The sequence below is a fragment of the Pseudophryne corroboree genome, chromosome 11, assembly GCF_028390025.1.
Source record: "Pseudophryne corroboree isolate aPseCor3 chromosome 11, aPseCor3.hap2, whole genome shotgun sequence".
Taxonomy (NCBI): Eukaryota; Metazoa; Chordata; class Amphibia; order Anura; family Myobatrachidae; genus Pseudophryne; species Pseudophryne corroboree.
This window is the reverse complement of record NC_086454.1, coordinates 38,075,310-38,092,021: the sequence shown is the minus strand read 5'-3', so window position 1 is coordinate 38,092,021 and position 16,712 is coordinate 38,075,310. Positions and strand designations below refer to the sequence as shown.

Below are 16,712 nucleotides of genomic sequence, written 5' to 3'. Positions count from 1 at the left end.
TTTACACAAAAAGAAAAATACCCAGAACTAGCGCTCTATACACATGAAATGAAAATGGTAAGTATTGACATGCAGAAATCCCCTGTGCGCTCTCTCTCCTGGAAAAACACTTACAGGTTGTTTCTTTCACGTGTGTCCATAAAGGTATCTTTATCCTCTCTGTGTGTTGGTATCCAATAGTGTGTCCTACTGGGAATTCCTATTGGATACCAACACACAGAGAGGATAAAGATACCTTTATGGGAACGCGGGACAGAAATTCAATGTAAGTTGTTTAACTGTCAGCTAGTAGTGAAAGAGTACTGTGGTACCAGTGGGTGAAATCCGTAAGCTGTTTAAAGATACCTTTATGGACACACGTGAAAGAAACAACCTGTAAGTGTTTTTCCAGGAGAGAGAGCGCACAGGGGATTTCTGCGTGTCAATACTTACCATTTTCATTTCATGTGTATAGAGCGCTAGTTCTGGGTATTTTTCTTTTTGTTCCTAAAACCACCTGACCTGCTTATTCATCCTTCCAAATATTTGTCAAGAAATTGCCAACAGGGAAATGTAATCAAATAAAGTGTCAGTCGAGGTGATAGGTGCAGGTCTTGTGATTGATGTGACCAGTCGTCTCTACTACATCAATTGCCCATAATTGTAAGACAATAAATGTTCTCCAAACTGTTCATACTCCAGTTCTTAAAGACAATGTCCCCATAAACCATAAAACACCATCTGGACAGTCGGCCTGATTCCTTTTTGTAAGTAAAGCAAATTATCAAGAAACTTGGCAAAACCATGCGGCACTGCAGGTGGGGCAGATGTAACATGTGCAGAGAAAGTTAGGTTTGGGTGGGGTGTGTTCAAACTGAGATCTAAAGTAAAGTGTAAAAATAAAGCTGTCTAACATTTGTGGGCTACAAGTAAAAGCAGCCAGTATTTACTCTGCACAGAAAAAATATAACCCACCCAACTCTCTCTGCACGTTTCATATGCCCCACCTGCAGTGCAACGTGGTTTTGCCCAGTTGCTTGATAATTTGCTTTACTTACAAAGTTACAGACATGAATCAGACCCTATGTATGGATTAAGTTTTACATGGGCCTATTGTGAGAGAAACAAATGAGGTGTGACCAGAGCTACGTGGGTGTGGTCAGTTCTGTGTGAGTGTAAGGGTGTACACCCCCTTCACAGGGTTGCTGAGAGCTGAACGGGGCCCGAGTACTGGGGTGTGTGGCCAAATCCAGGATGCATGGCCACGCCCCCTAAAAAAAAATAACATGGTGCCAGGGGACGCCTGGAGCTGTAGTCCCAACCATACCATTGTTAATCTGGCTCTGACAATGTGGAGGCTATTAATACCCCTTTCCACTAGCTCCAAAAACACGGGTAAATGCACGGGGCTACAGTTTTAGGGGGCCCTCCGGCTGGAGTAACTCTGTCCCAGCTCTGAAGCTCCCCCCGTCCTGCCAGCAACAGTAGCAGCATTGTCCTACAGTCAGCACACGCTGCTGCGTGTTGGCAGGTCTGTGGTGTTGCAGGGAGGCAGCAGCCTCCCTGCTTTCTTTTGCCTGTGCGGGTGTGTAGGGGGGAGCGACCACCCCCTATGGATTTAACCCTAGCTGAGGGGCCAAAATCCCATTAAAAAAAATATCCGGAATTTGCATAAGGGGGCGTGGTCCCGCGTCCCACGATTAGGCAATGCCCCCAAACCCGCAGCAGGCACAGCAATGAGATAGGTCCCCCCTGTCTCAAGTGCCCTGGGCCCCCCGGACTCATAATCAGCCCCTGGTGGCATGCCAGCAGCTCACAGAGCGCTGGGCATGCCCCCTCACTGACGAAAACGGGGGCGTGGCTCATGGTCATGGGTCCTCCATGAAGCCGTGCCCCCTTTTCATTGGCCACGCCCCCTTTTCGCCGCAAGTGTGTCCCTCCTGCCTGAAGAAAGTTGGGAGGTATGCACCCCTGCCTGTGCCATGCTCATACCATCTGCATCTGCTCCTAGTCTCCTATAGATTTGCCCAGATCTGTGACTCATTTGACTAACTCCGCCCAGCGTTGTGACTCCGCCCAGCATTAGCAAATGAGGCACAAAGTCACAGATCTGGGCTATTATATAGAAGATATATATATATATATATATATATATATATATATATATATGTGTGTCTTTATACTTGTGCTGATCAGACACTGGCTTCATATGACTAGATCTGAAAAGGCGATGTCCACCTTCAGATGACGGCAACTATTATTAACTGCATTTCTTTATAGCTCATCATTCTGTGCTTTTCATCAAAGCTGTTGTATTATCCAGACAGGACTGATTATTTTTGTTTCCTTTAAATGCAAATAGAACTGCCCTGTAGGTATGTTAGTTTCCAATTAAAAAGAGCCAATCCTTGTTACTGTCAACGGCAAGAATAATAAACAACATTGCCCAATATCAGCATAGTGCAGCCATTGTCCGCCAGCGGAAAGGAGGTACACTGGCACGGCCAGCCATCAGCCTCCAGTACTCCCATGCTAAGAGAATATTTCCTGTGCCTCTAGTATTCCTGCCAGCATTTCAAATCCATTCCCAAAGCATAACTCTGATTCGCACAGATAATGAGACACGTTTCGTTTATTAATACTGTTACTGGCAGAGATAAGGCATTTCCTATTTATTATAGGATACCACCAACAGCGGCTGTCGTCGACAGGTTTCGGCAGCAGTAGCCTTCGCTGGGGCACTATTTGAAACAGCGCTGGCCGATCGCTATCCTCCAGGATGGCCAAAACTTTTTTTATTTTTATTCTTTTTTTTCCTTCCTAGATTTATTTTATTTTTTAATATACTCTTACTGTTGTCAGCCAGCATCACCATCTCAGCTCAGTTGCCCTGGTGACTTATTTTTTAAAATAAATCGTGGGTCAAACTAGATCGCTGCAATAAACATACATTTGATTGAATTTTACCGTTTCAAACATATTTGCATTACATATTTCTATAGGACCAGACTGAAAGCTTGCAGTTCAATATCAAAGGTCTCATAAAAATTGGCGTTAAATCTGTCTCAAATATCATTCAATGGGGTATATTTACTAAAATTTCGTGTTTGTCCGATTTGTTTTTTTTTTTCTAAGTCCCAACACGGGAATTTACTAAGCACAAATCTCGGCAGTGTTGGGGCTATTCGTAATGGTTTTCACGGCTAAGTTCAGAAATACGAATGAATAGACCATCGGTCAAATGCGGCTGTTTGTTCATTCAACACGGGAATTTACTATTAATTCGTATTTGGGTGTTAGTCTCTGAATGCTCAAGTGCGGGTGTATTTTTTTGTGATTCGTTAAAAAAAAGCTGCAAAAAAATAGACCTGCTTTTTCCAGTCGAGTTTTGATAACCATGCACGGATCAGTGAGATCTGTGCATGGTTATCTATGGGAAAGGGTCTGTTTAGTGTAAAAACTGGAAAAAAAAATTGCGTGGGGTCCACCCTCCTAAGCATAACCAGCCTCGGGCTCTTTGAGCCGGTCCTGGTTGTAAAAATACAGGGGAAAAATTGACAGGGGATCCCCCATATTTTAACAACCAGCACCGGGCTCTGCGCCTGGTCCTGGTGTAAAAAATATGGGAGACAAAAGACGTAGGGGTCCACCGTATTTTTCACACCAGCACCGGGCTCCACTAGTCAGAGAGATAATGCCACAGCCGGGGGACACTTTTATATTGGTCCCTGCGGCCCTGGCATTAAATCACCAACTAGTCACCCCTGGCCGGGGTACCCTGGAGGAGTGGGGACCCCTTAAATCAAGGGGTCCCCCCCTCCAGCCACCCAAGGGCAAGGGGTGAAGCCCGAGGCTGCCCCCCCCCCATCCAAGAGCGGCGGATGGGGGGCTGATAGCCATAGTGTAAAAAAAATATTGTTTTTTTGTAGCAGAACTACAAGTCCCAGCAAGCCTCCCCGCAAGCTGGTACTTGGAGAACCACAAGTACCAGCATGCGGGGGGGAAACGTGCCCGCTGGTACCTGTAGTTCTACTACAAAAAAAATACCCAAATAAAAACAAAAACACACACACCGTGATAGTACAATTTTATTACATCCATGCACACTTACATTCATACATACTTACCTATGTTGACACAAAGAGTCGGTCCTCTTCTCCAGTAGAATCCAGGGGTACCTGTAAATAAAAATTATACTCACACAAAATCCTGTGTAGATCGGTCCTTTTCTGTTTGTAATCCACGTACTTGGCAAAATAAAAAAACGGGTTACCCGGACCACACACTGAAAGGGGATCCATGTTTACACATGGATCCCCTTTCCCCGACTGGCGGGACCCCCCGTGACTGCTGTCAAAAAGGGTCCCTTTAGCCAATCAGCCACGTCATGGCACTCTCCTGATTGGCTGTGCGCGCCTGAACTGTCAGTCAGGCTGCGCACCGAAGATACAATGTAGCGCATAGGCGCTCCATTGTATCCAATGGTGGGAACTTTGCGGTCTGCAGTAGACCGCGAGGTCAAGTGGGGTCACTCTTGTGGTTGGTAGTTCTGCTACAAAAAACATTCTTTTTTTTTACACTATGGCTTTCAGCCCCCCATCCGCCACCCTTGGATGGGGGGGACAGCCTCGGGCTTCACCCCTGGCCCTTGGGTGGCTGGAGGGGGGGGCCCCTTGATTTAAGGGGTCCCCAGTCTCCAGGGTACCCGGCCAGCAGTGACTAGTTAGTGATTTAATGCCAGGGCCGCAGGGACCAATATAAAAGTGTCCCCCGGCAGTGGCATTATCTCTCTGACTAGTGGAGCCCGGTGCTGGTGTGAAAAATACAGGGGACCCCTACGTCTTTTGTCCCCCGTATTTTTTACACCAGGACCAGGCGCAGAGCCCGGTGCTGGTTGTTAAAATATGGGGGATCCCCTGTCAATTTTTCCCCTGTATTTTTACAACCAGGACCGGCTCAAAGAGCCCGAGGCTGGTTATGCTTATGAGGGGGGACCCCACGCAATTTTTTTTTCCAGTTTTTAACCCATTCAACAATGCTCACAATGCACACAATGAAGCCCTGCATGGATCTCACAGATCCGGCCGGGATTCCTTGTGTTTTGTCAGGCAGTGTTTTACTCATCACTCCCGTAAAACACTGCCTGACATTACGAATCACATCGACATCGGAAAAAACGAATGTGGAAAACTCGGCAGCTTAGTAAATGACCGTATCAGGATTCAAAAAGTTGCAGTAAAATGCACCCGATACCATTCGAGATCAAACACCCTTAAAAACGGCTAAAACACGAATATTAGTAAATATAACCCAATGTGTGAGTTTTACTTTTGTTTTTATCAAAAATTCAGGAAGTCCCACAAAAGTTTTGTATTGACTCGTAGAACTAGTTTGAGCATCTAAGACAATGATGAGGAACTTCGAGAATGGACAGTCTTATAAAGTCATAGATGATCTACTCCCCGTCTAATCTGCAAATTCCCTGCATCAGAAGGACCTGAAGCCAGGGATGGACTGGGGCTGTCTAACTATTTTCCTGTGTGTACGAAAAGGGAGCATGATCACGGCTCACAATAGCTGCTAGGGCTGGACTGGCCCACAGGGGTACAGGGTAAACCCTTGTTGGCCCCGCTACCTGGGGATACTATGAATATGTATCAAAGGGCCCACACCATGTACTCTCTTACGGTTAGCTAAGCCTCTAAGCATGGGCCACTACTACTGCATTCCCCCGGTGGGCCCTTTATGCCCCAGTCTGACACTGCATGCCGTAAGTCACAGTGACCTGGCCTTGTTTCCTGGGAGGTGGAGCTGCACAGCCAGCCCCTGTCTATGTGAGCCGGCCAGCCGAGCACAGTGCCCGGCCAGCCCAGGTCTCTCTACCTGACCAGCCCTTCAGGCCATTGGCCCGTCTGACATTTGTGTGAGATGGGCAGTTAGGCCCTGCCTTAAGATCAAATTCCCATACACTCGGACTTGTGTCCTATTGGAGAAAGAGCACTATGTAAATATAATTTATTATTATTATTATTATTATTAATATTATTATTATTATATTTACAGTCTTCACGAGTTTTCAATGACAGGGACTCAAAGCTGTGTGTAATAAATGTTATATATACTGTATATATGTCACACGGTCTGCAAAGCTGAGAGAGAGTGGGTACCCCCAGCCTCCCTCCCATGACTGCCGTTTGCTGCTTTGAGCTTCCTCCAATTAAGCCAACTGCCAAAGTGCTACTAATTATTTGATGACTCTTTAATTATGTGTCCGATACATAAAAAGCACCATAGCTACATCAGATCTTCCTGCTAAGGTTCACAACTCCCTGAATTTTATTAATTCCCTTCTTTTGGGTCTTGATTTTATCTATGATGTAAGTGGGCATTACAAGGCCCCTAAATCTTGTTCTGAATTACAGAAGCCAGGCCGCTGGGCTTAAGAAACTAACAGAGATCCTGCAAGTCGCAAGATCAAATGATGTCTGTCCTGAAGAGCTTTGCTTGCCAAAGAAGACATCTTCCAAGAAGACGTCCAACAGTCCCCTGAGTTTCATTCTATTTATGGGAAACCATTACATCAGACAAGTGGGTCAACCAAATCATGCAGGTCAAGCCTCAGTTTCAGAAGGGTTCCTATGAATGGAGAACCTCCAGAAGAGGAGGTGATGACTCACTAAGGTCTCTTGCAGGCTGTAAAGTTCCAAAATCAGATCAACCATAAAACCAGTCTTGAATGTAAAAAGCTTAAGCAAATCAGGAAGAAATGTTTAGTGTTTGAGATTGCGATGTCTCAAACAGAAAGATCTAAAAAATAATTTCATGCAAAACACATCTCCAAGGACAGACAGGATGCCAGACAGCCATTCCCTCATATTCCAAAGAAAAGGTCAACTCCATGAAGGCAGGTGACTGTGCATGACTTCCAGGCCTCCTGACCGAATTGCCCCAAATGACTGGCCATTTCACGCACCGTTCGAAACGGGCAGTGAAGAGAGGTATCCCTTCATGAGTCGGGAGGTACAGTATGAACCCTGCATTTCCTAAAAATACAATCTCACCCTCGTGAAAGATACTAGTGGGTTAGCTGGGGTGGAGGGTTTCAGAGTCATTGAGGAATGGCCATAAGTAAAGTTTGATCTCACAAAGCGAAGGAACAACATATAAATTTGCTAGTGTTTTTGGATGAGCAGGGGTTAAGTAGTACTGAATTTGCTAAAGGTTATTTTTCTACAAACTACCAACAGGTCGCAAGTGGCTTATGTAAACTATATGGGAGACACATGATCCTACATAGTAAGTCTTCAGGCACTGGAAACCAGGCAACGGGTGGCTTTTTTGAATATTAACTTATGTACCAGCTGAAGCAAATGAATTGTTGGATGTGCGATCACACAAACGGTGGCCTAGGTCTCAGACATCTCACTCACTATAGGGGGAGATGGATCAAACTTTGGAGAGAGATAAAGTGGACGGAGATAAAGTGCCAACCAACCAGCTCCTAACGGTCATTTTTCAAACACAACCTGTAACATGGCAGTTAGGAGCCGATTGGTCAGTACTCCAAGTTTTGATAAATCTCCCTGATAGTTTTATTGGTACTCGGCATGGCCCACTAAGCCTCGATTTTACACATACTCACTAACCTCAGGCCACATCTTGGACTAAGGGGTCTATTTACAAAGCCTTAGATGGAAATACAGTGCATGGAGATAAAGTACCAGCCAATCAGCTCCTAACTGCCATGTCACAGGCTGGGTTTGAAAAATGACAGTTAGGAGCTGGTTGGCTGGTATTTTATCTCAATTTAAGGCTTAGTAAATAGACCCCTAACTCACTAATCCGTCTGAGGAACAGCTTCCATCTCATATGCACAGCAGCCTATTTTTCATTGACTATTATATTAATGACCTCATTAATTCCTCCATTATAACGCGAGCAATTGGGACATATATGTCAATTCTCTGGCTTTATCTCCTGGTTACACACTACAGATACATGGGAGGTTAATGATCATTAGATAGTCACTAGACTTGCTTTCCAATAAGATTGAGAAGGACAGGTCTATCCCTTCTCCAAAGCGAATGGTTCAGCCCGACTTTCTTCATACCTAATGATACATACCCCAAAACAGTATTTTACTGAAGGTAAAAAGCCCCTTTTAAGATGTTTGTTTCCTATTCCTGGCCTTTGGCTCTAAATATGATCATCGTAAAGTCCTCACCTACTTCTGGCTGGCAAAGTAGCCAAGTTGGCTACATCAGTCATTTTTCCACCTGAAAACATGAGCTGTTTGGGGTAAGTGAGGATTGAAGTTGAGAACCCCGCCTCTAAATTACGAGTTTATTGATTCAGTATTGGCAGGGTAACATTCCCTTCATCAGACATGGTCAGCCACCGCCATTTCCGATAGTCCTAGAAATTCTCCCCCCTAGAACCAATTGCAATATAAAAAAGCCAATAGATAAGATGTAATAACAAAAGCCTTTTTTTTGTGCACTTTCAGAAACCTGATGCAGGGATTTTGCAAACATCTCTAATCTACAGCTCCCTGGGGACAGCAGGAGACAAATCCTTAGCAACAGGACTGACACCGAGGTCTCCAGGAGCTACACAAAGCTTTGCACTGCCCTCTGCAAGAGCAGAACCTGTAGGAGGCTGGGGCACGTATTGATCCGCAATGATAGCACACCAGTAATACAGCTTGGGCCGGGAGCGGCCTCTCTGGCTCTAGAGAGATAATTATTCTGGCATGGCAGGGCCCTCCGAGTTTTGTTGCCACAGACGAGTGAGTATTTATAGGACACCCATGGAAACAGAGAGACAGTAACATATTACATTGGCAGGACTCTGGGTATGTCAGTACACATAACTGCGACTTTTGGCATCTCTGCAACAATCTGGGACTAACCCATCTAGATGTACAGAACACGTCATTCCACAGAGCTCACATGGAATGAACCGGAGCCTGCGATTGGTGTGGGAGGACCAGACAATGTTCATATAATGTTCCAAAAAGTTATTAAACCTCCCAAAATCAGTGGAGGGGCAAAAGAGAAAAATCAAATAAACATTTCTTATCAAAGTCTGCTCCTAGGTTCTCTCTATAGAGCAGACTGACAGTTGGAAGGGGTTTGGTGAGAAGGATAAAGAGAGGAGTAAAGTAAAATTTGGAGAGGTGATGAGTTAGACTTTGGGTTGCGATGGAGAATAGCTCTGTAATTTTTCAGGCGTTTTATTATGTTCGTAATGTAAAATGGGCAGGGGGCTTAGGCTGGGACCATTAGGCCATTTCAGAGCGATTGGCTACAGGCTGATGGAACAGTAAGTGCAGGATAGAATTTTTGGGATAGCTTCCATTAGCTACAGGTGTTAGTAGTTAACGTGAAGGCTTCACATCTTACAATCCAGCATCATGTTACCTTCCAGCTGGGCCCTAGATACGGTTACTGCACATGGTAATACCGGCAAACCCTCATACCAGAACTTCTGATCCCAGCAGCCTCATCAATAAGGGTAGGAGAGAGAGGGCCCAGAACCTGACAGGGCAGCGGGGCCGACTACATGTCAGTAGGAGTCCCTGGCACCTTCCCAAGTCTCAAGGCCCTAGGCACCCTCCTATGTTGCCTAGTCTGTAACCCGGTACTGGCTAGCCTAGTGGACCTCACTCATCATGTGACACAAACCGTCAAATCATAAAGGCAGCTTTGTTATTATGTTACCCAAGATCTGAGATTATTCTATGATGTTCTATCAGGATGAGATACTAGGAATTCAGCTCTGGGAATTTGGTATATTTGTTTCAGACTCATTTATTGAGCGATTTTCCAAAACCTTACACTCATTGGGCAGGAGGTATTAAAGCTGAAAACGTGGGAAAATCCAATTTTCTGAGTTTTGGCCGCATTTCCGTATTTACCAAGCTCTGGAATGCAATACATTCCTGAGCTTGAAGTCGGTGAGTAATGCCATCTTTAAGTGGCGTTACCGCAGAACGGCTCCCGGGTCCTAAACCCAGAATTCCTTCTATCACAAAGGACAGCTTATCGGGAGAGCTGGTCTCTGCAATTTTAATCACATCTGTAAGTATATACCAAGCGCTATTGACTTTTACAGCTGGGCACATACGCTCCAGAATGCAGTTTGCAGTGATGTCAGCATTTGCAGACCAATACATCACTGCTGTGCCAGCAGAGCGCAGCCTATTCAGTCACTAGGAGCCAGTGACATTACTGAGAGTGCAGCCTACTCAGTCACTAGGAGCCAGTGACATTACTGAAAGTGCAGCCTACTCAGTCACTAGGAGTCAGTGACATTACTGAAAGTGCAGCCTACTCAGTCACTAGGAGCCAGTGACATTACTGAAAGTGCAGCCTACTCAGTCACTAGGAGCCAGTGACATCACTGAGAGTGCAGCCTATCCAGTCACTAGGAACCAGTGACATCACTGAGAGTGCAGCCTATCCAGTCACTAGGAACCAGTGACATCACTGAGAATGCAGCCTACCCAGTCACTAGGAGCCAGTGACATCACTGGGAGTTCACACTATCTAGTCACTAGGAGCCAGTGACATCACTGAGAGTTCAGCCTACTCAGTCACTAGGAGCCAGTGACATCACTGGGAGTTCAGCCTACTCAGTCACTAGGAGCCAGTGACATCACTGAGAGTTCAGTCTATGCAGTCACTAGGAGCCAGTGACATCACTGAGAATGCAGCCTATCCACTCACTAGGAACCAGTGACATCACTGAGAGTTCAGTCTATCCAGTCACTAGGAGCCAGTGACATCACTGAGAGTGCAGCCTATCCAGTCACTAGGAGCCAGTGACATCACTGAGACTGCAGCCTATCCAGTCACAAGGAGCCGCTGACATCACTGAGAGTGCAGCCTATCCAGTCACTAGGAGCCGGTGACATCACTGAGAATGCAGCATATCCAGTACCTAGGAGTCAGTTACATCACTGACAATGCAGCCTATACAGTCACTAGGAGCCTGTGACATTACTGAAAGTGCTGCCTATCCAGTCACTAGGAACCAATGACAACACTGAGAGTTCAGTCTATCCAGTCACTAGGAACCAGTGACATCACTGAGAATGCAGCCTACCCAGTCACTAGGAGCCAGTGACATCACTGAGAATGCAGCCTATCCAGTCACTAGGAGCCAGTGACATCACTGAGAATGCAGTGTATCCAGTCACTAGGAACCAGTGACATCACTGAGAGTGCAGCCTATCCAGTCACTGGGAGCCAGTGACATCACTGAGAGTGCAGCCTATCCAGTCACTAGGAGCCAGTTACATCACTGAGAATGCAGCCTACCCAGTCACTAGGAGCCAGTGACATCACTGTGAGTGCAGCCTATCCAGTCACTAGGAGCCAGTTACATCACTGAGAATGCAGCCTATCCAGTCACTAGGAGCCAGTGACATCACTGAGAGGGCAGCCTATCCAGTCACTAGGAGCCAGTGACATCACTGAGAGGGCAGCCTATCCAGTCACTAGGAGCCAGTGACATCACTGAGACTGCAGCCTATCCAGTCACTAGGAGCCGCTGACATCACTGAGAGTGCAGCCTATCCAGTCACTAGGAGCCGGTGACATCACTGAGAATGCAGCCTATCCAGTCACTAGGAGCCAGTGACATCACTGAGAGTGCAGCCTATCCAGTCACTAGGAGCCGGTGACATCACTGAGAATGCAGCCTATCCAGTCACTAGGAACCAGTGACATCACTGAGAGTGCAGCCTATCCAGTCACTAGGAGTCAGTGACATCACTGTCGCATGCACTACAAACAATGGTTCAGCCCACAATTGTACTTAGATATACAATTAACTCAGAATTCTCAGACCCCCTCCATATGTATTAAATCATAAAGGGCCACAGTATGCATGACAGCACTCCTCGTAGCATTCTATGGGGCTGTGATGTTACTGCGTTGCCTATAGAAGCCTGTGGCCTTCTTACTGCCAAGAGTCACCAGGTTTATGCGTCTCATAGCAGATTACCAAAGGCTTGCCCAGGCTGACGATGGCCCCACATGTACAATTGGACTCCAGAGTATTAAACCTTGAGATTATTTCATGGCGGGGACAGCTTTACATCAGAACAGCTCATCTGGGGGGTATACATAAGAGATGGGACGTAATGTCAAATATTTGTGATACTTAATACATTCTGCTCTTTCGGGGAAATGTTATTGGGTGAGGTGTTTGTCACACGGGGAATAGCTATTCAATAAAAACAGCATTTTCCCTGTGCAATAGACCAGGGAGTAATTCACACATAATACACTAAATTAATGGGTTTCCTGGTTCTTTAAACCCCATCAGGGCTGCGAGGAAAAGCCCACCTCTTGCGTCGAGCAAACCCCGCTGATTAAATTTGCCAGAGCGGGAAATTAGCCGTGGGGTAAAACCTGTGGCTAATTGAATTCCACCCTTAGTGTCTGTCTGTTAGTGGATGGAACAAAGGAATGTTCTGCAGAACTCTAGTGAGGTCAGTAGTGCAACAATCTGCAGAATATATCACCATGTACCTGTGGGGGTAGGTGAAATGAGCAATGTTCTGCAGATCGGGTGTAGTATGGTATGCCGGTGGCCGGGCTCCCGGCGACCAGCATACCGGCGCCGGGAGGCCGATCGCCGGCATACCGACAGCATGGCGAGCGCAAATGAGCCTCTTGCGGGCTCACTGCGCTCGCCATGCTGCAGGCACGGTGGCGCACTACACGCGCCACGCTATTTATTCTCCCTCCAGGGGGGTCGTGGACCCCCACAAGGGAGAATGTCTGTCGGTATGCCGGGTGTCGGGATTCCGGCGCCGGTATACTGTGCGCCGGGATCCCGACATTCGGCAACCTGAAGACCACCCCTGCAGATCTCTAGGGATGTCAGTATTGCAACAATCTGCAGAATATATCACTATGTACCTGTGTGGGTGTAGGTGGGACAGAGCGATGTTCTGCAGATGTGAGGCTAGTATTGCAACAATCTGTAGAATATATCCCTATGTACCTGTGTGAGGGTAGGTGAAATAGAGCAATGTTCTGCAGATCTCTAGTGAGGTCAGTATTGCAACAATCTGCAGAATATATCACTATGTACCCGTGTGGGGGTAGGTGGAACAGAGCAATGATCTGCAGATCTCTAGTGAGGTCAGTATTGCAACAATCTGCAGAATATATCCCTATGTACCTGTGTGGGGGTAGGTGGAACAGAACAATGATCTGCAGATCTCTAGTGAGGTCAGTATTGCAACAATCTGCAGAATATATCCCTATGTACCCGTGTGGGGGTAGGTGGAACAGAGCAATGATCTGCAGATCTCTAGGGATGTCAGTATTGCAACAATCTGCAGAATATATCCCTATGTACCCGTGTGAGGGTAGGTGAAATAGAGCAATGTTCTGCAGATCTCTAGTGAGGTCAGTATTGCAACAATCTGCAGAATATATCACTATGTACCCGTGTGGGGGTAGGTGGAACAGAGCAATGATCTGCAGATCTCTAGTGAGGTCAGTATTGCAACAATCTGCAGAATATATCACTATGTACCTGTGTGGGTGTAGGTGGGACAGAGCGATGTTCTGCAGATGTGAGGCTAGTATTGCAACAATCTGTAGAATATATCCCTATGTACCTGTGTGAGGGTAGGTGAAATAGAGCAATGTTCTGCAGATCTCTAGTGAGGTCAGTATTGCAACAATCTGTAGAATATATCACTATGTACCCGTGTGGGGGTAGGTGGAACAGAGCAATGATCTGCAGATCTCTAGTGAGGTCAGTATTGCAACAATCTGTAGAATATATCCCTATGTACCTGTGTGGGGGTAGGTGGAACAGAGCAATGATCTGCAGATCTCTAGGAATGTTAGTAATGCATCAACCTGCAGAATATATCACTATGTAACTGTGTGGGGGTAGGTGGAACAGAGCAATGATCTGCAGATCTCTAGGAATGTTAGTAATGCATCAACCTGCAGAATATATCACTATGTAACTGTGTGGGGGTAGGTGAAATAGAGCAATGTTCTGCAGATCTCTAGGAATGTTAGTAATGCATCAACCTGCAGAATATATCACTATGTAACTGTGTGGGGGTAGGTGAAATAGAGCAATGTTCTGCAGATCTCTAGGAATGTTAGTAATGCATCAATCTGCAGAATATATCCCTATGTAACTGTGTGGGGGTAGGTGAAATAGAGCAATGATCTGCAGACCTCTAGGGATGTCAGTATACATATATTTGGATAAGAGTATTGTACATACAGTAAAACTATACTGCTTTAAATCAGTGCAGCTGTTCAGTAAGGTTAGTAACAACTGCCACAAAACCTGTTACCAGGGAGGAGGTTTGAGTCAGAGACAAGTCTTGCACCATTGTGTATGTGGAAGTCATTCCTGATGCACATGCTAATAGGCAGCGATAGATGTCCCTTTAAATTAGAGCATCTGCGCACGCTGGCAACCAGTAACCCTTTAGCTGCTGCAGGGGCCTGCAATGCATTGCAGAACACCAAGTTCATCTAGCTCAGGGTGCCCAGCCAGCCAGCAGTGACAGGGTTAAATGGGGAATCTGCCTGCTCCACTGGCTGTGTAGGTATCCCACATACACTGTATTATATCAGATCATGATCTCCTATCAATGTAATGCCCAGATGTGGCTGGAGCCCAGACACACCTGACCCCATAAGAGGTCTCCGTGAAAAGTTTGCAGCAATGAGAATATATATTGTCTCCCTGTGCCCTCATGTTACCAGCCAATCCTCTAAATAGCACCTTTTTCTATCTTACGTCTCAATTATTTCCATCCTTTACCAAATGAATCATCGGAAAATGCATCAGTGATTAATCTGTTGTCTGTAATGTATGAATCTCCCAGCAACTGCAGACAACCTGCAGGGACACACAGCACCACACAAATCACATCTCCTGCACATACAGCAGCTAGTAACACCAGGGACAAATCACCAGGAACAGAGTATTTCACATTGTATCACATCTATGGATCAGGTTGTACCATTGTAGCTGATTGTATCACATCTATGGATCACATTGTATCACATTTATGGATCAGGTTGTACCATTGTAGCTGATTGTATCACATCTATGGATCACATTGTATCACATTTATGGATCAGGTTGTACCATTGTAGCTGATTGTATCACATCTATGGATCACATTCTATCACATTTATGGATCAGGTTGTATCACATCTATGGATCACATTGTATCACATTTATGGATCAGGTTGTATCACATCTATGGATCACATTGTATCACATTTATGGATCAGGTTGTACCATTGTAGCTGATTGTATCACATCTATGGATCACATTGTATCACATGTATGTATCAGGTTGTATCACATCTATGGATCACATTGTATCACATGTATGTATCAGGTTGTATCACATCTATGGATCACATTGTATCACATGTATACATCACATTCTGTATCTTATTGTATCACATTTGTAGCAGATGCTGTTGCGTTAACCCCTCCATTGCTGGGTACCCCAGGCCGGTTAGAGTCCATCACATGCAGTCTACAGTACCTGTCATAGCTCCACCTGCTGTAACACATGGTCCTGTTACTGTTGACCCCCTCCATCCTCAGGTGATGCTGAGGCTGTAGACCCTTCCCTCCTGGGCACTAGGTAACTGCTCTGAGATTGGTTCCTCCAGCCCAGTAAGTGGAATCAGTGTGGCTCATGCACTTGGGGCTTACAATCTGAGGACTGTACCACTTCCAGGGTGTAAAGAGGGGTGCTGGCCAGCAGTCTCCCTCCTGCAAGACCCTCGGTGCACGCTGCCTGCTCCAGCACTGGAGGGAGAGGAGGAAATATTCTGTGTGTGTGAGCAGCCAGTGCTGTGTCTTAGTCTACTCCTGCCTCACTCTGCTCCCTGAGCTACTGACATCACTGTCCCCAGCCCAATAAGCAAATCCCTGGTCCTTGTGGAACCCTGACTGACACTTCCATCACAGGGTTACACAGGCACAGTGCAGCCAATGGTGGAAGCCTCATCAGGTGGCTGGGCTGCTGCAAGCAACCTGCTTGCTGCATATTATTAGTTCATTAAGTGGGTACCTTCTTCTGCTGCTGCTGGAAAACACATTGCTTATTATAGTGGCCCTCATTCCGAGTTGTTCGCTCGGAAAAAATCTTCGCATCGCAGCGATTTTCCGCTTAATGCGCATGCGCAATGTCCGCACTGCGACTGCGCCAAGTAAATTTGCTATGCACTTAGTAATTTTACTCACGGCTTTTTCATCGTTCTGGCGATCGTAATGTGATTGACAGGAAATGGGTGTTACTGGGCGGAAACAGGCCGTTTTATGGGCGTGTGGGAAAAAACGCTACCGTTTCCGGAAAAAACGCAGGAGTGGCCGGAGAAATGGGGGAGTGTCTGGGCGAACGCTGGGTGTGTTTGTGACGTCAAACCAGGAACGACAAGCACTGAACTGATCGCAGAGGCCGAGTAAGTCTGAAGCTACTCAGAAACTGCTACGAGGTGTGTAATCGCAATATTGCGATTACTTCGTTCGCAATTTTAAGATGCTAAGATTCACTCCCAGTAGGCGGCGGCTTAGCGTGAGCAACTCTGCTAAAATCGCCTTGCGAGCGAACAACTCGGAATGAGGGCCAGTGTTCTGTAGCTCTCTTCCAGCTGCATTCAACAGAGGTACTCCCATGCATCAGCCTTATCAGCTTATTGCACGCC

The 16,712-nt window shown here is 46.2% G+C and overlaps 1 protein-coding gene across 2 annotated transcripts in view; it reads right to left on the bottom strand.

The window, feature by feature from the left end:
- TUB (TUB bipartite transcription factor) overlaps positions 1–15,848 on the bottom strand; it is a 274,530-nt gene extending 258,682 nt beyond the window's left edge. Inside the window, exon 1 of one of the 2 annotated variants that reach the window (XM_063946485.1) lies at positions 15,545–15,848. In XM_063946485.1, the coding sequence (XP_063802555.1) occupies positions 15,545–15,600 (56 nt within the window). In that variant the 5' untranslated portion in view covers positions 15,601–15,848. The remainder of the gene's footprint in view (positions 1–15,544) is intronic. The other variant, XM_063946487.1, reaches the window with a different exon arrangement.
- Positions 15,849–16,712: the final 864 nt, after the last annotated feature.